Here is a 22718-nt window from a genome sequence, read left to right as displayed (position 1 = left end):
CAATAGGGGTGGATGGACTTCACTTGCATCATCCACTGATACAGGTTAAATATACAAAGCAAGCATGCATAGTGTTAACACTTTTAAAGGCATAATTTGTGTGACTCTGAGATGGACTATTACTGAAGAACATCACGTTCTATCCAAGCAGGATATTATTTGAAAGAATCCTGGTAGATTAGACTCTAGGTGGGCTTCTTGAAGTTGGTGGACTGCTCTCTTATAACAATGCTTATCGCTTTAACTAGATCAGTTGCCTTCAACCTTTTCTGTGTCATGACACCAAAACATTAATAAAGTACGAGACTGGGAACCCACAGTCTATCCCACCCACCCCCTCTCCAGACCCAATCCACCCAGTGGATTTTTTTTAAGAGAAAGGGGGGAAAAGATAGGTAAAGAAAAATAATGGCACCATTTTGGATCAGTTGACCAGTTATTTAGCTAAGCAATGTGTGAACAGTAGAAACGTGCATCAATTAAGTCAAGAAAAAAATTGAAGCTTTTGAGCACTACCATGAATTATTTAACTACAATCCACTACTCATAATCCAGTGTTATTCTATCAATATCAGTGGAAAACCTGGGAGTACAGGAGTTGTGGATCACAGGCCAAGAAAACTGCTTCCACACTACAGCTATCACACTCAAGCCAGGAGCCTGGTGTGACTAAAAGCAGGCAGGAGGATGACAACAATTCTAAATGCTATTTGTGGCTTCCTTGAGACAACCCTGTTGACATACTGCAATAGGCAGCCAACATTCTGCTTTTCCTGTTCTACTTGCTTTTTCAGGAGGGCTGGTGTGCCATTGTATAGAATGTCATTCTAATGAGATGCAGGGCGAGACTGCCTAGCAAGACTACAAAAAGTGTCAGGAATATGGCTCTGGGGAAGTTTCACTCCACACTGTTAGTTCATCTCTGCAGTTTTGAGTTGTAAGTGCAATTCCGTCTCCTAAATGCTTCATAATAGGGGACTGTTCCACTATAAAATTAAGACTACAATTTGTGCACAAGCTCTATTGAAATGAATGGCAGCAGGGCAAGGGCAGTCCCATATCCTTGCACAGCTCCCATTCATTTCAAATGGGGAAGAGGAGAACTTTTTGGGCAAGTTGTGTCCCAAGACTTCTTCATATAGTTTATGAAGAGAGTTGATTATTAGTTGAGCCAACTAATAATCAAAAGGAAATCTGGTTCTGTAGAAATTGGCAAACATCCCACAAACTTTAAGTTTAAACTTTTACTTGTTTACTTACAAATAGCTTTAGAATTTGCTATAGTTTGGCCAAGGACAAGGCTATCTCGATGGATCTCCAGTTCAGACTTCTATTCCAGTGTTTATCAAACTGTGGGTTGGGAACCAATTTCAGGTGGGTCCCCATTCATTTCAATATTTTAATTTTAATATATTAGACAATGCTATCATGGTACGCAACTGCATTTGGGGAAGTGTTACAGATCTGTACTTTTAACAGGCTCCTCTGTATTTGCTTTCAACAATGATAGTAAATGGGACTTACTCCTGGGTAAGTGTGGGCAGGATTGCAGCCTGGGATTGTTAAAAATTTTTCCTGCTTGATGATGTCTCCAGACTGGCAGAATGGGCAACAAAATGGCAGATGCACTTCAATGTCAGTAAGTGTAAAGTCATGCACATTGGGGCAAAAAATCAAAACTTTAGATATAGGCTGATGGGTTCTGAGCTGTCTGTGACAGATCAGGAGAGAGATCTTGGGGTGGTGGTGGACAGGTTGATGAAAATGTTGACCCAATGTGCAGCGGCAGCGAAGAAGGCCAATTCTATGCTTGGGATCATTAGGAAAGGTATTGAAAACAAAACAGCTAATATTATAATGCCATTATACAAATCTATGGTAAGGCCACACCTGGAGTATTGTGTCCAGTTCTGGTCGCTGCATCTCAAAAAAGACATAGTGGAAACGGAAAAGGTGCAAAAGAGAGCGACTAAGATGATTACGGGGCTGGGGCACCTTCCTTACGAGGCGTTTTGGCCTCTTCAGCCTAGAAAAGAGACGCCTGAGGGGGGACATGATTGAGACATACAAAATTATGCAGGGGATGAACAGAGTGGATAGGGAGATGCTCTTTACACTCTCACATAACACCAGAACCAGGGGACATCCACTAAAATTGAGTGTTGGGAGAATTAGAACAGACAAAAGAAAATATTTCTTTACTCAGCGTGTGGTCGGTCTGTGGAACTCCTTGCCACAGGATGTGGTGATGGCAACTGGCCTGGACCACTTTAAAAGGGGATTGGACAAGTTTCTAGAGGAAAAATCCATTACGGAGTACAAGCCATGATGTGTATGTGCAACCTCCTGATTTTTGAAATGGGCTATGTCAGAATGCCAGATGCAAGGGAGGGCACCAGGATGCAGGTCTCTTATCTGGTGTGCTCCCTGGGGCATTTGGTGGGCCGCTGTGAGATACAGGAAGCTGGAATAGATGGACCTATGGCCTGATCCAGTGGGGCTGTTCTTATGACATGTCTGGTCAAGACGACACTTCCAGTGGGTCCTGACAGATTCTCATTCTTAAAAGTGGGTCCCAGTGCTGCAAGTGTGAGAACCACTGTTCTATTCTTTCCTTGCAGATGTCAGTAAAAGCCATTTCTGCCCAACATTGCATATACGTTACTGGGACCAAATATGTATACCTGTGGGCTGGGCAAAAATGGGTTAATGGCATTTCTAAACTAGTCTTTGGTATAGATGGTGGAATGCCTCATCAAAGATAGAATCTCCAAACACATAGATGAATAGGCCTTGCTGAGGGAGAATCAGCAAGAATCAGCAAGGGCTTCTGTAAGGGTAAGTCTTGCCTCACAAACCTTTTAGAATTCTTTGAAAAGGTCAACAGGTGCGGTTTATAATGGGATAACCCGTTATATTTAGAAATACAGCGGGATGTGGGATAACCCGTGGACATTATATAGCTGGACTTTCAGAATGCGTTCGACACGGTCCCTCACCAAAGGCTACTGAAAAACCTCCACAGTCAGGGAATTAGAGAGCAGGTCCTCTCCTGGACTGAGACCTGGTTGGAGGCCAGGAAACAGAGGGTGTGTGTCAATGGGCAATTTTCACAATGGAGAGAAGTGAAAAGCGGTGTGCCCCAAGGATCTGTCCTGGGACCAGTGCTTTTCAACCTGTTCATAAATGACCTGGAGACAGGGGTGAGCAGTGAGGTGGCTAAGTTTGCAGACAACACCAAACTTTTCTGAGTGGTGAAGACCAGAAGTGATTGTGAGGAGCTCCAGAAGGATCTCTCCAAACTGGCAGAATGGGCAGCAAAATGGCAGATGCGTTTCAAAGTGTAAAGTCATGCACATTGGGGCAAAAAATCAAAACTTCACATATAGGCTAATGGGTTCTGAGCTGTCTGTGACAAATCAGGAGAGAGATCTTGGGGTGGTGGTGGACAGGTCTGCAGGTGGTGGAAAGTGTCAACCCAATGTGTGGCGGCAGTGAAGAAGGCCAATGCTATGCTTGGGATCTTAGAAAAGGTATTGAGAACAAAATGGCTAATATTATAATGCCGTTGTACAAATCGATGGTAAGGCCACACCTGGAGTACTGTGTCCAGTTCTGGTCACCACATCTCAAAAAGGACATAGTGGAAATGGAAAAGGTGCAAAAGAGAGTGAATAAAATGATTACTGGGCTGGGGCAGCTATCTTATGAGGAAAGGCTACAGCATTTGGTCCTCTTCAGCCTAGAAAAGAGATGCCTGAGGGTTGAGACATACAAAATTATGCATGGGAAGGATAAAGTGGATAGGGAGATGCTCTTTACACTCTCACATAACACCAGAACCAGGGGACATCCACTAAATTTGAGTGTTGGGAGGGTTAGGACAGACAAAAGAAAATATTTCTTTACTCAGCATGTGGTCAGTCTGTGTAACTCCTTGCCACAGGATGTGGTGATGGTATCTGGCCTGGATGCCTTTAAAAGGGGATTGGACAAGTTTCTGGAGGAAAAATCCATTATGGGTTACAAGCCATGATGTGTATGCGCAACCTCCTGATTTTAGGAATGGGTTAAGTCAGAATGCCAGATGTAGGGGAGGGCACCAGGATGCAGGTCTCTTGTTATCTGGTGTGCTCCCTGGGGCATTTGGTGGGCCGCTGTGAGATACAGGAAGCTGGACTAGATGGGCCTATGGCCTGATCCAGCTGGGCTCTTCTTATGTTCTCCTCAGAGAACTGTGATTTTGGCAGTACCAGAAACTAAGTAGGCATCTCTAGCAGTATTCTCAACATCCTAATAACTAGACCTTGGTAACAACATCCTTGGTAACAACCAAGGCTTTTGAAAAAGCCACTGACATGAAACCAATATTTGCAGTGTATTAGGGTTACTATGATCAGCATCCACTTAAGGGGTTATAATCATTTAGAAATAGTGTCAAGTAGTTAAAAAAAATTGTTAAAATTTAATGATTTTATATTTATGTAAAAAAGTTTAATTATAAAATAAATAGGTTGTTTTGAATTCTATTACATATTAAATACAGGAACACATTATTTACAACCATAAAAAACTTTCATACTTAAATATTTAAATCAAAATAGCATAACATTGTGTTGTGAAGTTTTCCTTTTCCGTCAAGTATAATTTTATATGCACACAACAATGTAACCAAGTTAAGATGCAGCTTTGCAGGAATCCAAACATACCTGAAAGTGTTACACAACAGTGTTTGGTTGAAATCTCACACACAGTTCATCTCCTCAGCAAACACCAACTTCAGGTGGATTTTAGCAGCTCAACTGTGTGTCAGATAGGTCAGCCACCTCACAAAATCATGATCATGATTTTATGTGATGTTCACAAATATTGAGCTCTGGCACTGCCCCTTCCTTTTCTGTGCTTGAAGAGGAAGTTCTAAACCAGAAGCAAGATTAACATGAACCGAGATTTGCCAGGATGTTCAAAACCAGCAAATCCTGATTTGTCCATAAACTGTGGTTAGAACAAGTCAGGATGTGAAACTAGGATTCAAATTCAATCTCAATGTCAATCTTAAAATTATACCATCTAGGACACAAGATTTTACTACAGCAGCAGGCACCTTAAAAAAACCACTCCAATTGCTCATACACCTTCAAGCCAGATATCCAAAACAAAACACTGACTGCAGGAAATAAAGACAACATTTCTGGTCTGCCAGTTTCCATGCAACAATTGGAAATCCCCAATGGAGGTGTAGGAGGATAGAGGAACGTCTTGTGCCTTTTGTCCCAACTGAACTTGCACAGCTCTGCATATACTTATTCCAAATCCGCTTCAATTCCCCACACCCGTTTTCCCTTTATGGGGGGTTTGGAAGTCAAAGAATTTCTCTCTATGGTCATGAGAGATACAATAGCATCTCCTCAATTCCATCTCACACGCCGATTTCTCAGTAAACAACTCACTAACCAAACACACCAGTAAAAAGGAGAGTCCACAAGGTAACCACTGCTTGATAGTCTTTCCATACTAAGCAGGTTGAGCCAGCTCTCCAGTCGCTGTGAAAACTATAGATGTCAGTTCCTGCAAACGCAGCATGTTCTACATTCATTGGCAGCTGCTGAGAAATAAAGGGAGTATGAAAATCTCTCCTTGCAACATCCTCCATGTTGGGCAGACAACATGTTGCTTCATCGATCTCAACAAGTTCCCCCAAATTCGCGAATAGACCTTCTCGGATGTGCCCCCATGGAGTAAAGTAGGCTTCAGCAACTGCCTCTTCATTTTCTGCAAGACATAAGCACAGCTCAGAGTAAGAATTTTTTACAAATAATAATGACAATTATCAAAATGCTTCTGGAAAGGTAAAAGCAGGAGCTTATTGAGTCATCTGCATATATGAAAGCTGATTTTCTCAAAACAGTTAGGAAGAGCCAGATATCCAGAATATATACTGTACATGAAAAAATCCCAAATTTGATTTCAGGCTTCACAGATGGAGGGTCTTGGGTAACAGGGCTCTGCCTGATGATGGGAGAGCTGCTGCCAGTTAGAAAATACCAATCCTGACTAGACTGACCAAAGATCAGATTAAGCATACAACCACCTCATACGTTCTGCAGCATAAATACTGACTGCAATGACAGCTGTGCCTCTGATGATTTACCAGAGAAGATCTACAACTGTGGAGCTTGCTTCTCACACTGTCCATGGCAACACTTAGGTCCCAATCCGATCCAACTTTCCAGCACTGGTGCAGCTGCAATGCAGGCCCAAGGTAAGGGAGCAAACATTTTAGGAGACCTTCATGACTGACTGCCACCTCACAGCAAGATGCAGCACACACCACATTGGCATGGCTGCACTGGTGCTGGAAAGTTGGATTGGATTGGGCCCTTAATGCAATACTATTCCCAGAATGACTGGTCCTGAAACAAAGCAGTGGCTTATACCAGAAAAAGTAAAATTAGAGGCTACCTCCATTTCCCAATTTAAAAAGCAGGAACAGGGTGGCTCAGATTGTTGGCTCAAATGGTTAACAAGATGGAGATCTCCAATTGATTCACATTTAGAGAAACTGAATACATCATATGCTATTTTGCAGGTATTAGACTTCACTTGACAATCAAAATGGGGCTGCCCACTTGTGGCTCAGTCTTAGCCACCACACTGAACCAACCTTGAGAGTGATTAGTGATCAGGTGCACTACTCATCATAAGTGGACACAAGTGGTACAATTATCTTGCAAAAGATTCTTTCTTGCTCCCCACTGTAAGTATGAGACTTCAAGATAACATTCTCCCTTGTATCCAACAGCTATACTAGCAATTTTCAGCCTTTTTTGGCTACAGCCCCTTAGGAGATCTTCTTAAGTTTCAGGGCCCTTGGTTAAACAAAAATACAACACAAACTGATACTCATAACCCTTCAAATGTGTCATGACTCTCCAGGGGACCATATGGCTCCTGTTAAGAATGGCTGATATATATAACGAGAGATACTTTGTTTTAGCAGAATGAAACTTCTGAAGAAGGAAGCACATTATGAAATGTTATAATTCCTACTTTCACTTCTCTTTAAGCATCGATGTTGGAACTTCCATTTTCTTGCCGGAGTTTTTTTCTTTCCTCTTTTTCACCATATTTAGGACATTTTTCTCTTACTCTGAAAAGTAAAGACATTAGAAGCAGTTACAGAAAGTTACCAAATTGAAACTCTTTCCGCTCATACATCAGTACAAAATAGTTTTATAAATCACAGTAGCAACACAAACCAGGAAAACAGAAGAGACTAGGGCCAAAGTCCATGTGACTCTTAAAGCATCATCATTAGCCCTACTGGGTGCAGTTTCTTTTTAGTCAATAGAAGCCATGGAAGCTCCATTCTGGATCAGGACCATAGTAATGGCAGAGGGTTAAAGCCCCCCTAGGCATACAGTAATCCCAATTCAGAATGGGGACATCCATGGTTGTGACTGAGTTTCTTTAGTAAATCTGTCAGGGATCCAATGCCTAAAAGTACAATGTGACTTGATGTAGGGAGGAGTACATTTAACTATATTGTGTATGGGGGACCCTTGAAACAGCAAAACTGTGGTAGGAGCAGGGAGCTTTAGCACTTTGCCCCACCATGGTTTTGATCCCAACTTTGCCCTGTTTTTGGTCAGAAAAAAACCTGCTGATGACCATCAATGGAACAACTGTATTTTCCATTTAAACACAGTATGTGGGTGCTTGCAATTTGGATCAGGCTAGGCAGAGCATTAATTGCCCCCTACCAAGTTTCACTACCCATGTGCTATTTATAAATTAAACTTCCCCCATATCATGCCACATCAAGGCACACATCTATTGTAGCTTAGTCCTTATGATCACTATTCAGCAGTTTTTAACCACATAGTTAAAACAGACATGCATCAACACCACCCTGTATAGAAAAGTTCAGGGAAAGCTACAGCTAAAACTTTATGGACCAAGGGCATAATCCAGTGGGAAGTTCCCCTATTCAAGGGCCACTTGAGCAACAGAAACTGAACAAAAGCTCATTACTGCTCTTGCATTGCTCCTGTTCATTTCAATAGGACTACCTGCTGGACTGCACCCCAAGCCCACAGCAGTACAACATAGGTAAGATATTAGACCACCATTGCTTTATTACCAGCATATTCCTGGCAAAGCTATTTTATAAAGCTTTCTTAGGGATTGCACGCCACTTTTAGAACTAGACATATTTCTGAGGATCTCTTGTCTGAGGCAGCTATAGAGACATGCCTGCTACAATTAAGCTACGTATTATATTGGTTGGCAACCTTCAGTCTCGAAAGACTATGGTATAAGCCTACAGCACCTGGTATTCCCAGACGGTCTCCCATCCAAGTACTAACCAGGCCTGACCCTGCTTAGCTTCCAAGATCAGATGAGATTGGGCATGTGCAGGGTAAGCTACAATTGCTTTCAAAGCGTGGCTGACTTTTTGGCTAAGATTAAGCAAGGATGAGGCACATGTCAATGATTTCAAATCCTAAATTCATAAAATTCAATTCCAATTCTGTATTTAGAAAAGAAATTTTGTTGGATTTTTGTTTTAATGGTGCTGCTCTCTTCAAAGCCTTAGAAGAAGACAGGCCTCAATTATAATAGTAACAGTTGTAGCATCTACAGTGCTTTACGTTCAAAGTAGTTCATATTTCAACTCAAAATTCAAATGTTAGTATACAATTTATTTTGTTCTAGGCAATTTCTTTGTATCTCCAGTACAGGAAGTCCCTCATGTTAGAAAATCAGTTTGATTCTAAACAAACTGACTCCAATGACCCTTACAAACATGAGCTACTTCCTACTAAACACTTCTGCACAGCGTGTAATTAGATCTTTCTCCATTGCAAATTGGGAGATAACACATTCTTTTATGTGTTCACGTGATGAAATGATAAACACCTATTTGTTTCATGAACAGCAAATTGTAGACCAATTCAAATACACACTAAAATTAGACTAGCTCTCTAAATCATGCTGTATTCTAGAACACGGGATAATGCTTGTTTAGCCAAATTAACATGACCCCTCTTAGACTAACTTTAAAACCCACTTTTGCCCAGCCCACAGGCATACACAAATGTTGCATATATGCAACGTTGGGCAGATATGGCTTAATACATCTATCATTAGAGTTCATTGCAGGACCGATCTAAGCCTCCACAATCTCTGGCTTATTAGAAACGAGACAAAGGTTTTGCAGTCCAGGTAGGTGGCAAGAGCAAGGTGGGGTAGAGTCCCTGGCTTATAGATGACAAGTCTGTTTGTACAGGTCTGCCTTGTCCAGACACTTTTATTCCTTCCAAAAGCAAAGGAACACATTTCGTTTTCTACCCCAAGGCCTATCCAATAGCATGTAGTCCTTTGTTATATTTGTCTTTAAGAGTTGAATCCCTGATGTATGCTTTAATTGCAAAAAAATGGCAAAAGATTCAAACTTGGATTCAGAATCCAACAAGTTTAAGTGTAACTTCTGAATTGTTAATATAATGAGAAGCCCTCAATAAAAAGGAAATAGTTTAAAAACTCTTCAGAATTATGAAATCCTTTAATAAACCAAAAAATTAGTAATAATTGCAAAAGTTAGTGATCAGTTTACATCTGAAATCTAAAGAATATAATTCTTTTGAATATGACGTGTAACCAATAAGTTACATGTCCCACACATAAAAAGTAGTTCTAAGACATAAATTTAGATCAGGGCTATGCAAACCCTGGCCCGAGGGCTGGATTCAGCGTTTGGTTGAATTTGTCCCTCCTGTGACTGGCGCTCCTCGTTCCGGAGCACCACATCTCTCCATGTCTCCTGATCAGGACGATGCAATGCTCTGGCTGGCTGCATCTATAGTGCAATATGCCAGTGGGCATTGCGCCTCAATTTCTGGGCAGATGCCCAGAGTGTTGCATTGTCTCAATCTGGTGATATGGAGAGATGCAGCGCTCCAGAACTCAAAGTGCCACCTGCATCAGGGAATGCATTCCTGGTGTGTAGTGGTTGGCACTTTGAGCACCGCTGGTTTAGGTTAATGGAACTAGACCACGTACTTCCCTTTACTATACATGAGGAAATCAAGTGGCAATAGGGGGTATTCACACAGCATGGTTCTCTGTGAAATATCTTGCTACTTGGGACAAATCTTCCACAAGGGACAGAGAAAAAGATGACCCTTAGGAAGAGCTGCACCTTGAAGCATTCTCATAGATCCAGCCCACCCCACTGATTTGTGGAGTCATTTAGCTGTAAAAAGGGCCTATTTCATGCCACAAAGCGTCTTGTTTTGTACAGATCTAGCCCAATTTCTACCATTGTTAGCAAAATGTTACTGATGATGGCAAAGACCTCATCTGTGGCATGGCATGAAGGCTAAAATCTGAGCCTAGGTACTACCATATATGCACCATTTGTTCATGGCCAATCATTCTGCATTGTGGAAACATGGTCTACAGTACACTTGATGCAGTGCAATGGAAATGGAAGGCACAGGAACCTACAGAAGTGCATTAGACCTTCTCTTCCAATTTTTCATTTAGTGGAAATGGGCAGGGCCCAATTCATGATGTGCATGTCATCCTGTATAAAAGCCTCTAGATATTGGTGTGGATCAATACCAGTTTTTGCCAGCGCGTAGTGGCTTCTACACAAACATTTGTGGATTCATCGTTTTGTACAAGCTGCAATTCTCTACTGTTTGTCTGCCTAGAACCAATACCATCTCATAAGGTTTAAGGTGAATTCTTGGTATAACTTGGTGCCAAACATAAGTGGTAGTAGTTGCCTAAAATCCCCGACTTCATGACTGGGACTCCAAGCTACAAGTATAGATATAGTGAACCCCACTGCTTTGCACTTTCATATGGAATGCTGCCTACCACCAGTGGCTCCTGTAACAGATATTGCTGGCATTACATGGGACAACAGCAAGTCACAATGGTACACTGTTTACAGTTACAATACTAACTGCATGGAGTCTCACCCACATGCGAGTCATTTTTGCCAAAACCTTTTGCAGCCATTAAACCAGGCTTATGAACACATTAGCATGATCTCCTGGGGGGCATAATAGCGGTGCTCCCATTGCACAGATCCTACAGACCTGAATAAGATCATGTGCCAACTACATTTGAAACCACAAGTTGACAAAACATTAACTTTTACAAATCTTTACTGTACTGTTCCCTCAAGCCAGTGGCTCCCTAACTGCACTGTGCCACTGTAGGGTGCTACAGTGCATTCACAGGGGTGCTGTGGGATGTCTCCTGATGCCCCTCTTATCAGCATTTCTGGATGCTACCATCTTGGATCTCACGAGATTCAAAATGGCAGCGCCTGGCTGAGCTGGGAAGAAGAGGCTGCAGGGGTGTTTGACCCTGTTAAGTTTGGGAACCACTACCTTAAGCCATTAGATTGTGTTTGTCAAACAAACATTGTCATTTGTGACACATTATATTGTTTCTCAATAATTCTGCAGTGAAATATCAGCTGGCATTTGATTTCACATATAAATCATATCTTTGTAAAATTGTTGCATAATGACATATACATGTACATGATGCTTCACAAGCATAAAAATTCCTGCAACACTGGCAATTTTTGTATTCAAAGCAAACTGGAAATTTAAGGCACTACTTACTGTACTATGACAACAATCACAATGACAGCAAGGCCAAGGACCAAGGGTACAACAGTCCACACTACTACTACTGGGCTTGAGCGATCTGCAGTAACATTCTTCTGTGATTTCAAAAACCGTTCAGCACAACGTTCACCAAAGTAATCTGGATGACATCTGAAAAACAATTATGCACATTGTTAACTGACAGTACTTACACACTCACTGCAATAACACCAACCACATAAAGAGCACTCTAGCTCCTTAACACTATGTGTTAAGATGCTGGCAGTGAGAAGCTTTACTTAAGTCCACCTGCAATACTGAAAGGATGGCCAACAGTAAGATAAATTGTTATTAGTTTGGGTGGAATGATTCAGGAAAGGCACACCTCTTCATTCCGCCTCTTTTAAATTTATGACCAAATTTATGAGTTCACTGGCTCATTATTGCAGCTTATGACTATCATTTAATTTACATGGCAAAAGACCTTGCAGGTGAGACAACAATAAATTAATCAGGAGTACCAAAATACTTGAAAGTAGTAGTTCGACATGTGTGTAAAGCCCATAAGAGTTTGGGCTTTCTTGCCTCTAAATTCTCTCTCACCATTGGCACATAGGCCAAATAAGTTTGGGGGGGGGAGAAGGTGGCTGGGGGGGGAGAATGTAGCCAATTTCAATAAGCTGAAGCCAAAGACTGGCAGCACTCATTTTTAAGCTTCTATTATGGAGACTTCCAAAGATTTATCTTTTTTGGTAAGTCAACTAAGTCAACTACTACTTTGGTAGTTCACATTATCCACTAGGGTTAGGTTCCAAGAAAACCTAGTGGATACCAGAATAGCGGATACTGCGTCATTGAGCCTATGGTATTACTGGGGATAGGTTCCAGCGGACCTTCTTCACTATACACTCTCAATGTTATGAACCTGAATCTTAACTTGAAGTCTTGGGGGCTGGGTGATAGCAAGGGCTCATCATCTGATGCTCCAACATCTGATACTTCTCCCCCCAGTGCTGGATATCCCTCATTGAAGGTTGCTGGTTCAACATCAAGGCCTTGGAATTGGAGCAGTGGGGAGGGAGTTGCTTTACCCATCCTTCTCCTCCACCTTCCTCTTGACTCTTTCCCTGGGCTTGCACCAGAGCAGCCCTCATGTAGCCTCCCAGAGACCTCTCATCATCACCAGGGTTGTGAAAGTTCAGTTGGAGACCCTGGGAAGACTGCCCCTGCCCAAGGTGGTGGGGCAGATTTGAAGCAGAAACAAATGTGTCAGATGATTCTCTACAGGCCAATCCCAATACCTGTTTGATGCAGAAACTTTATTCAATCTATTCAATTCTAAAAAAATGAGTATAATTGACTGGACACAATTATACAGCCGTAAACGGTATAGGCATCCCTTCTCCTCCCTGCATGGTGCCAGCATTGCCTTCTGCTCATGAGGAGGCCACCATCTCTTCTCCTCCTCCCACAACCTCTCTCACCTCCACCTGCCTGCTCATAGCTGTGCTGCCCCCCCATCCAGAGTGCACACACATTATTTGTGGGTGACGAGAGAAGAGTTGAAGATAACCAAGGATGTGCCAGAGTCACAGTGCCAAGTCACATGTGCCAGAGTCACAGTGCCAAGTCTCAAGTCAAGTTCCAAGTCTCCGTCCCCTCTTGACTCACTCATGAATCAAGAGGGGCAGAAGTCCAGAACCATTTTTGAATAATTTTGATTTGAGTAAGAGTCTTTTTGGCGGGTTCAAAAACTGCACTTTTTGAAAAGCAAGTTCAGTCGCTGAAGCAGCAAAAAAAGCAAGCACACACACAGTCGTAAGCACAGACAGGAGCAAGTCTTGACTTGAGTCTATTTGAGTCACAACTTTTGAGTCACTGACACAAGTCAGCCCCAAGACATTGATGTGTGCGACTCCTTTCTCATGAATCATGAAAAACCCAACTAGAGTTTTCATCTCTGCAGATAACAAGGGGTATGTAGCAATTCTGCCCCTTGAGGATAAGTGAATTCAGGGTCAGTGAATTTGCCTGTAACAGGAACTGACTATATTTTTCAGTAGATCTGTGTGTTCTTTTGTTTTGTCGCCTGAGTTATAGCTCTATGCCAGGGCAAGTGCTTTCCAACAGCATCCACAGAGAAATTCTGGTTGGGAAACAAGATTGAGATTCTGTTTGCCCTGTGAGCACTGTTTGCACTTGTGAGCCCTGGCCACTTTCCCCTTAAGGGGCAGGGCGGGGGAAAGGCAGCAACACACTCTCCAGGATTGTGTCACTAAGGAGGCTGCAGGGATTGGGATGTACTCACCAGTTCCTGCAGCAGCCTTCCTGGGGTGCAGTGAACCCTGCGCAAGTTTCTGCAGGACCCTCCAGGTCTTGAAAAGTGAAAGCGCAGTGATCATACTCCATTGCTGGTTTTGCAGAAGTGGAGCGCGATTGCTCCACTTTCACTTTTGGAACATCGGGGAGCCCTACAGACACTTGTGCAGGGCTCCCTACACCCCAGGAAGGTTGCTGCAGGGACTGGTAAGTAAATGCAAGCCCCCTGAGCGATGCGATCCTGGGGATCACGTCACTGCCTCCCCCCTGCCCCTGCAAGAACTTACTGCAGTTCTAACTCTCCCTGAGTTACACATCTCCCTGAAAGTTTGAAAACCGCTGCTGTTTGCCAATACTAGGAAGTTCCATCAGTTAACTTACTTGCATGAGGTACTTTTGAGATGCTTATGATATACGCATTCACCATGAACACAAAAGTTTTTATATTCTTTTTCACATGGAGTTTGGTTTTTATTTTTATTTTTCTTCCCCTTGTTTCCCCGTTTTTTGGAGTTCTTTCCACTTTCTGGCTTTGCCGATTTCTTAACTTGTGGTACAACTGGAAAAAGAAAAATACTTGTGTTACTTATGCTAGCATATTGCCCCTTTGTCCAAGGAGCTCTGTGTAGCATTTTAGCTGCATGTCAATCCTGCAAGATAGATTAAGTTGCGAGAGAAAGATAGAGAATATGCAGACAGGTCCCTAGGCCTATTGGGCTCATGACTGAATGGGGTTTTTTATACCTTAGTCTCCCAGTTAGGTAGCAACACTGGTTAAGTGAAGACCCTAAAAATATTTTTTTGATTGCTTTAAGAGCAGCTAAAACATCTTGAAAGACATCAAGAGGAAGAGAACACCACCCTTTGGCTGCAGAAAGATTAGGAAGAGAGTCAAAAAGGGATAAGATTTTCTATACACTACCTAAAGCCAACATGCTTGCTCCTGACATTTAAATCTGCAACTACAGAGAGCAAGTCAATTGACCAAGTCTGAAGTCAATGGACCAAGCAGTGCTTAGGAATAAGTGAACAGTTAGGAGTTTAGATTAATCTGTGAACAGGTTACTTAGCAGACACAACATAAAAAGTTTTGATTTTGTATAATTACCTCATGTTTCTTTGAGTTTTTAAAAACAGAATGGATGTGTCATATTCTAGAAACAAAATATGATCAGGAAAGCAGCTCACATTGAAGTGTTTTTCAGAAGCTATTTTATGTTGGTATGCCACATTAGAGATATTGTGGAAAGCAAATCTGCAAACCATTTTAATATAAGCATGTTTGATTCCCGTTTCTAAATGCAATAAAGTCAAAGCTAGTAATAACTGCTATTGACTAATTTATCATAAACATTACTGCACAGCTTTAAAGGCAAATTAAGTACTGTTGACTAATTAGATTTAGTGATTCTAACCAAGTGTGGTTAACCGTAAATATATTTGATTTTCAGAGAAGTTTAGAGGACAGGGCAGAGGTAGTCAAGGAGGAACAGTTTAGAGGATTTCACAACAAGTTGCCAATTTAAAAAGTGCATATCCATGAGATTAAGCTGCAGTATGTAAATGAACACATCTCATTTCTAATCACCATAAAACCAAATGCAAATTATCTTCATACACAACAAACAGTCCCACACAATTCAACTTCAGGATCATGCCTTGAGTTGCTGAGCTCACTAGTGACCAGGGAGAACTTTTGAACAGGCCATGGTAGCCAGGACTCTTAGCCATTACACATCATTAGGCAGACATGCTGTGATTTTAGGTGCCTCTAACAATGAACCATATGAATAAGAACAGCATGTTTGGAATAGATGGACATCATACTGGTACACAGCTCAGAGAGCCAGGACCAAGTGTAACTCCCTGTCCTAAGACACCAACCCAGGAAAATGGTTTTGCTCAAACCAGCTTAGTCCTAGTTCTAATATGATACTATTCCTATTACAGTGGGAATAGTAACCACACCCAAACATTCAAGCAACTGTATTCACACAATCACACTTCTGGCAACATCCACATTTGAATTGCAGAGGCATCCTGGGGAAGCGAATCTACTAGCCATACTGCCCATCTGCTGCAATTTCATTTTACAAGTGATGGACTCTGTTAAATACTAAAATGCTCCAGGATGGCACAGAAGCTAGAGTTGTGCCATTATACTGGCACAAGTCTTTTGCCTGTTCTTGAAAGCTAAGCTACACAAGCGGCAATCTATATATGTTTAATCGACTATACAACTTCAAATGGAAGATGAGGCATCAAATATTTGAATGCTTCCTCACATTAAAATAGCTTCCCCCCCCCCCCCCAAAAAAGCCTTCATCCCAAAGTTAGTAGGCTAGATCTATATGTCCATGGGGGCTTAGGTTTTTTGCTTCCTCATGAAGAAATTTTCAAATATCACCAATACCTCCACCTACAATTTGATGCAGTGTGGTTCAGGTAAATTACTTGAAGCATCAATTGTGGGTTTTGTCTCTGGCATACGCATTGATAAGAATGGGCCATAAAATGGCTTCTGTTGAATGTCATTTCAAACAGAACATAGATTTGGGTGTGGAGTCATTTTTTGTAAGAGCCTGCTTCAATGTGAGTACTGTATACCATATTTCTTTAGAGTTGGTGCTCTGATGTTCACAGCCTTCAGAATTAACTTGCAAGCCACATGCTCTTGGTGACATGAATAGACATATTTAAGATTAAAAGGTCAGTTTATTATACAAGTCGTCCAATTTAATCAACGGATGAAACCCTTTGATCATCACTTTGATGAAATGTTCCAACTAATTTAGCTGACAATAAAGAACACCATAAAAGTTTAAGGCCAGCTTTAATGGGTTGAAGGCTATAGCTCAGCAGTAGAGCTGGCATTTAGAAATTCTCAGGTTCAATCTCTGCCATCTCCTAGGAAGACCACTGTCTGAAACTCCACCAGTCAGATAATGGTCTGACTCTGTGTAAAGCAGCTTCCCATGAGTCAACTTTTGTACGAGTATGAGACTTCTGGAGAAGTGACCATACTTGCCCAGTAAAAGAGTCACTATATGCTATGCCACTGATCCACTATCTATACCACTTACTTTAAACAGGTATTTCCTCCTGAGGAATTCTACAAACTGTGAGGGAGTGGCAACAGAGGATTCTTAGTAGTCTCATCAAATGGCTATTGGAAAACTGTCATCCCACTTTTCACTTCACAAGGGAGTTGGCAATTCCCCGGATTCTTTGTAGGCAGTCAAGACAGTGTTAAACTGGTATAAGCCCAATACAAGTCTGCAGCATCCCATCATATTTTCTGTGGCCAATCACGGCCCATTTCCATCTGTTTGGTCTTATCCCTTACCTCAGTAGTTCCCAGACTCCTGGGATACCCCCCACCATGCTACAAATGCAGTGTGTGTCTCCTGGAAGTGACTGGCAACAATGTCATCGCTAGTCAGTTCTGGGTTTGGAGGCTTAAAATACAGCTACAAATGCAGGTAAGCATGACAGGGTGGGCGGGCTTTCCCCACAGTGCAGTTTTTGTTCATTGGAGCTCTTCCCACCATGCCAAGCCTCTGGGTGGTGGGCATCCTGTGACACCCTAGCAAGTGCCTCACAGTGCTCCAGGGCAGTTTGGGCAATGCTCCAGGGCTGCCTTATCTTAATATTGGAACTGTAGGCCTTTATGTTAATAAGGTTGACATTCTGTTACTGAACCAAATGATTAGTATCAGCAAAAAACAAAGATATATGGCATAACTTGAACACATCAGAGAAGGCAAACTGGTTTTGATCCAAGTGCTAAAGAGTTTATATGGTTCAACCAAGAAGAGCAATAGCTTACCAACACATTTGAGACAGGGGGAAGGGGAAGCTCAAGCTTTAGTGGAAATAATGACAAAGTTAAGGCAATGTTTAAGAATGCTGCAATCTGAACTGCAGTCCTTTTGGAAGGGATTAAGATTCCAGGTCCTGACAATGTGCTGATAGACACCAATGTACTATCTGATGATAAAACAGTTCTATTATTAAATGGATGGGCAACTGAGATCCCCCAACAACAGTGTGGCACTGCAAAGGGCTTCAAGTGTTGCTTGCCATAGCGGCAGAAAGAGTAGCATTGCTTTGACTGGGTGCCGAGTTGGGGCAGAGCTAGAGCCTCTTATAGGCTCTTGACATTTTGCCACAGGAGAGCCATGTGGGAGAAGAGCATTATTGTACCTAATCCTGCACCAGGCCACATCAATATCAATGAATGAGCATGCCTGTTGCTCCTCATCTGCACAGTCCTGCCTCATCTTTTGGTTATCCCAGGAGATGCTCACTAGGTTTTTAAAAACAAAAATTAATGAAAAGATCAGTTACAGAGTATAAAACAAATTAAAAGACAAATTCCACTAGGCTGACATGATGCTTATGCAGGATCTGAGAACTGCAAAGTGCCTCATATGTATTATTTTGATGTTTACAAACAACCTGATAGGTTGTATTAACCCCACATTGTGGCTGAGAGGAAGCAGCTTGCCAGAGGACACCCAATGAGTTCAAGACAGAGTCAGAATTTGAACCAGGGAAATCTGAATTCACAGCTCAAGCTCTTCACCCAGCGGCTCCCAAACATATTGGCGTCACGGTTCCTTCCTTCCATTGCATCCTCTTCCCAGGCACCGCCATCTTGGATCATGCAATATCTTGCATGATCCCACAACGCCCCTGTGAGTACGCTATGGCTCCCTTTGGAGCCACACCTCAGTTTGGGAACCACTGTTTATGCTGGGATAGCATACTCACTGACCAGAATGCAGACATATTTAGGTTTCTGGGTTTCTAAACATCTCAAAGTTTTAAAGTTTTTCCATACCAATTAAAATTCAAATTAGAAAGGGAAACTCTTCTATTTGCTGCTATCTTTTTGGCCCTGTTTCCCCCCCCCCCCCGAGGGGGAAAGGGAAAAATGCCTGCTGCCTAGTTACCGCTCTGCAAAAAGCCTAGATTCCTCCATTGTTTTCTCTGGCGAGCTCTCATGTTGGGGGGGTGGGGGGGAGAGAAGGACGGGAAACAGGTTCCTACAGCACCCAAGATTCTCTGGGAGGAACAAGGGAAGGTTACTATACTCTTAAATCTGCACGTTCTTAGCTGCATTTTTGCTGGATAATGTTCTTTCACAGACAATAGATCCAATATGTATTTCTTTCCTACCAGCCTTACATTTTATGTAAATGACAAAGAAGCTACAGGTCACTTCTGACATCTTCTCCTTTAGAAAACAGTCACTTCAGTTAGACTTCACTACACAGGGAGACATTAGAGTTCAGCCAGGTTGAGCACTGCTGTGCCTGGCACTCCCTCTCCAACTGGGGAGCACCCACTAGATGCAATTCAGGACCCCTAGATAATACTCCTATTGGAGAAGGGGCCATCACATTAGTTTTTTATTTTTGGTCTATAGACTCTCTCATACGCTGGCTTCTCCCCAAAGCCCTTGTGAGCTGCTGTTGCATCCCCCCACTCACTAATGGCAAGGGCTGGAGGAGATGCTGCTACACACTGTTGGTAAGTGGGGAGTCACGGGGGCCCAATACATCCAGCTCTACTCTGGGCCACTAAGTCCCAGCAACCTGACACTGATACCTGCAACAATTCAGACTTTTAATTTTTATTGCCATCTATAGCAGATATCACTATTGATTTATTTAGTAGAACAAAACATACAAAATGCCCTGGGAGAACCACAAGCAAGACAACTTCAGGACTTAGGACTACTCCTAGCATCTCAAGCTCACTCACTCAACTGAAGTTCACAGATACCATGAAGAACTGACAAAAATACAGAACGCAATGAAGACTTCCTGCACCACATATTATTACATCAACTAAAAGCCGACACCTCTTGGTTTCCTGCATTTCCTTTTCTGGGAGTCACATGGCACTAGCTCTTTTCCACCAGACTTGCACCTCTTTTATGGAAGGTTCACCTCCACATGACTTGCAGTTCCTCATAAGCAAAAGCTCCACTCCCTTACCTCTCTTTAAATCACCCAAAAGAACTTGAGGGACCATTAACTCCTTCACGTTGTCTTCTTCAGAATCACCTCCCGATGAAGACATCTCAGCCCTGGGTGTATTGAGAGTCCTTGAGATGGGCATGTTTTGCTCTTGTTCTGTCACATTTAGCCCTGATCCAGCAGCATACTGGCATACTGCAAAAGAGAAGTGAATCAGTCAGGATGCCATTCTTACCAGTCAGCCAAAACTAGCAGAGAGGTGTTTACCTGAAAATTACATTAGGCAGCTATTGCATATGTGCTTTTATTCAGGAGTGAGTCACTCAAGAAGCAGCTCCCAGCTTCTCTAATGCAAGTACATTTATGCTACTCCAGTATGTTTTAAAAGAGGTTTCCCAGGTTCTGTGTTAGTCAGCCAAAACCCAAGCAAGTGTGCTAATTACAGTGAGGAATCCAACCAAGACCAGCTGAGGCTAAAATTCTAAGCAATTCAAAGGGAGGTAAATCCCATTTTCAGCCAAAATGACTTATTTCTGAGAATACATGATTAAGACCAGGTGAGAAAACCCAAGAGCCACAATGGTGTAGTGGTTTCAGGAGTTGGACTTAGACCTGAAAGATCCAGATTCAAATCCCCACTCAGCCACAGTTTCCTGGGTGATCTCAGGCCAGTCTCTCAGCCTCACAGGGTTGTTGTGAGGACAAAAGGAGGGGAGGAACAACGCACACCACCCTGAGATCCTTGGAGGAAGGGTGGTATAAAAATGTGAAAAACCAACAAACCTAATCATAGTCAACACATTGACAATCATCAGCTGCTCTCCTGTTGTCCCAATTGAAACACACCAGATACCATCAGCTGTGATGTCCTTAGATAACATACTCAGCAGTCAAGCTAGCCAGACAGACAACTGAAAGACCAAGCCTGCTGCTTATAAACCAGTCCCATCTTATACTGGACACAATCAGTTTTTTGGTACTCTAAGCTAAGCTTACAGTAGGCTTACAGTTTGTAAGTATTACAAACTTTTAAATTAGTCAGAACGAATTTCAGCAACTCATTTCCCCACTAATGTAGCAAGACATTATACAGAAAGTAGAGACATGTCAGTGTACCCCTGCTCCAGAAAGGGAACAATGTTCCCACATATATACCTCAATGTACAGTATGGGATAGTTTGTAATATTGTCTTACCTTGCAGGGTTGTTGTAAGACAATATGTTGCAACCCAATTATGAATCACTTTGAGCGCTCTATAGTGCCAAGTACTATTATTGTGAAGGTCAACCCCGTGCCACAGTTAGCATCTCTTGGATAGGGGACCTGGATTCAAATCCCAGGCTAAGCCATAAAGGCCACACAAGGTTTGTGACCAGGGGGGCCAGTCACTCTCTCCCTGTCATTAAGAGAGTGGAAGGGATGAGGTCCTTGAAGGCACTGATGCAGAATAAGATGCCATTAATTCACAAACACTGCCAGGGAATTTGGATGGCAAAGATGTTTGGACTGCATGAGGAGGGTGGAGAACCTGTGGGCTTCTGAAGCACACAGCCCTGGGGAGCCAGATCAAGAGTGGGGGGTCTCCCCATCCTTTGAAGTGTCCCCATTTCAGACCAAGGGGGTGCAGTCTTCATCAGAAGCATGTAACCCAAACTCAAATTGCTGGGGGGGGGGGAGAGAGACTGTCAGCCCAATCCTATACATTAGGATTAGAAGTCCCATCAGAGTCAACGAGGCTTACTCCAGGAAAGTTCAGATGGGATCGCGGCCTTAGAGCCAATCCTATGCATGTCTGCTCAGAAGTAAGTCCCATTAGAGTCAGTGGGGAATCCCAGGAAAGTATGGCTAGGATTGCAGCCTAGAGCCAATCCTACGCAGGTCTACTCAGAAGTGTCCCATCAGAGCCAGTGGGGCTTCCTCCCAGGAAAGCGTGCATAGGACTGAGCTGTGAGGCGAGGCGAGCCTCCCTCCCCACACCAGAGGCGCTTCTGCGCCCCAACTCCAGCGCGGGTGGCGTCGCCCGGTCAGCCACCTGAGCCACCCCAGGGTCCCGCGCCCGCTCACCTGGCGCCCAGAGCAGCGGCGGCAGCAGCAGCAGCAGAGCAGAGAGCGTGTGCCTGCGGGGCATGGAGGGCGGGCGGCGTCGCGTGGAGGGAGGGTCTGCAGCCACTCGAGGGCGCGCGAAGGCGGCAGCTCCGTCCCTGGGATTCCGCTGGCGGGTGCTGCACACAGCGCGACGGCGCGCTCCATCGAGAGAGAGCTATATATGCGGTGGTGGAAGGAGGCCGGCGGCAGGCTCGACGTCAGGCGGGCGGGGAGGCGAGGCGAACAGGTGCGCCGCGGAACGGGGCGGAAAGCGCGGGCAGGTGGGGGAGGCGGAGCTTGCCCGCCTGCGTGCCTGGTGATTCAGTCGCGGCTCGCCCGCCTTGCCCAGGAAGGCTCCTCGCTGCCGTGCCCGCCCACTGAAACCCGCCGTCCGCGCCCAGCAGGGGCCAGCCCTTGGAAGCCCCCCGTGCTCCCAGCGCTGGGGTCCAGGAAGGTCGACTGCTTTGGCATATGGAGGCTCCCCTGAACGTGGGTGACACACAGCCCAAGCCTATGCACGTCTGCTCAGAAGGAAGTCCCATTAGAGTCAATGGGCTTACTCCCAGGTAATGTCATGACCTCAGGAACATGTGGTGGGTGGGGAGGCAGGTGAGGCAGAGCCTCCCCGCTGAAAAGCGCCGCCACTGTGGGAAGTGCTCAAGCACACTCAACCCACGTGCAAAGTGC

The 22718-nt window shown here is 43.6% G+C and overlaps 1 protein-coding gene and 1 pseudogene across 1 annotated transcript; both read right to left on the bottom strand.

Annotated features, from left to right (window-relative positions):
* Nucleotides 1–5727: 5727 nt before the first annotated feature.
* On the bottom strand, nt 5728–22088 carry AREG (amphiregulin). The gene is made up of 6 exons (XM_066631442.1): nt 22011–22088; nt 19964–20140; nt 14337–14514; nt 11652–11807; nt 7051–7150; nt 5728–5772 (listed from the first exon to the last, which is right to left on the bottom strand). Exons 1-5 carry the CDS (start codon nt 22072–22074, stop codon nt 7063–7065), a joined length of 663 nt encoding a protein of 220 aa, XP_066487539.1. The 5' UTR covers nt 22075–22088; the 3' UTR covers nt 5728–5772; nt 7051–7062.
* LOC136654708 (5S ribosomal RNA) lies at nt 8321–8435 on the bottom strand (annotated as a pseudogene).
* Nucleotides 22089–22718: the final 630 nt, after the last annotated feature.

This window comes from Tiliqua scincoides, chromosome 5, assembly GCF_035046505.1.
Source record: "Tiliqua scincoides isolate rTilSci1 chromosome 5, rTilSci1.hap2, whole genome shotgun sequence".
In the NCBI taxonomy this organism is placed as follows: domain Eukaryota; kingdom Metazoa; phylum Chordata; class Lepidosauria; order Squamata; family Scincidae; genus Tiliqua; species Tiliqua scincoides.
Note: the sequence above shows the minus strand (reverse complement) of the source record. Positions and strands in the feature narration are given on the sequence as shown.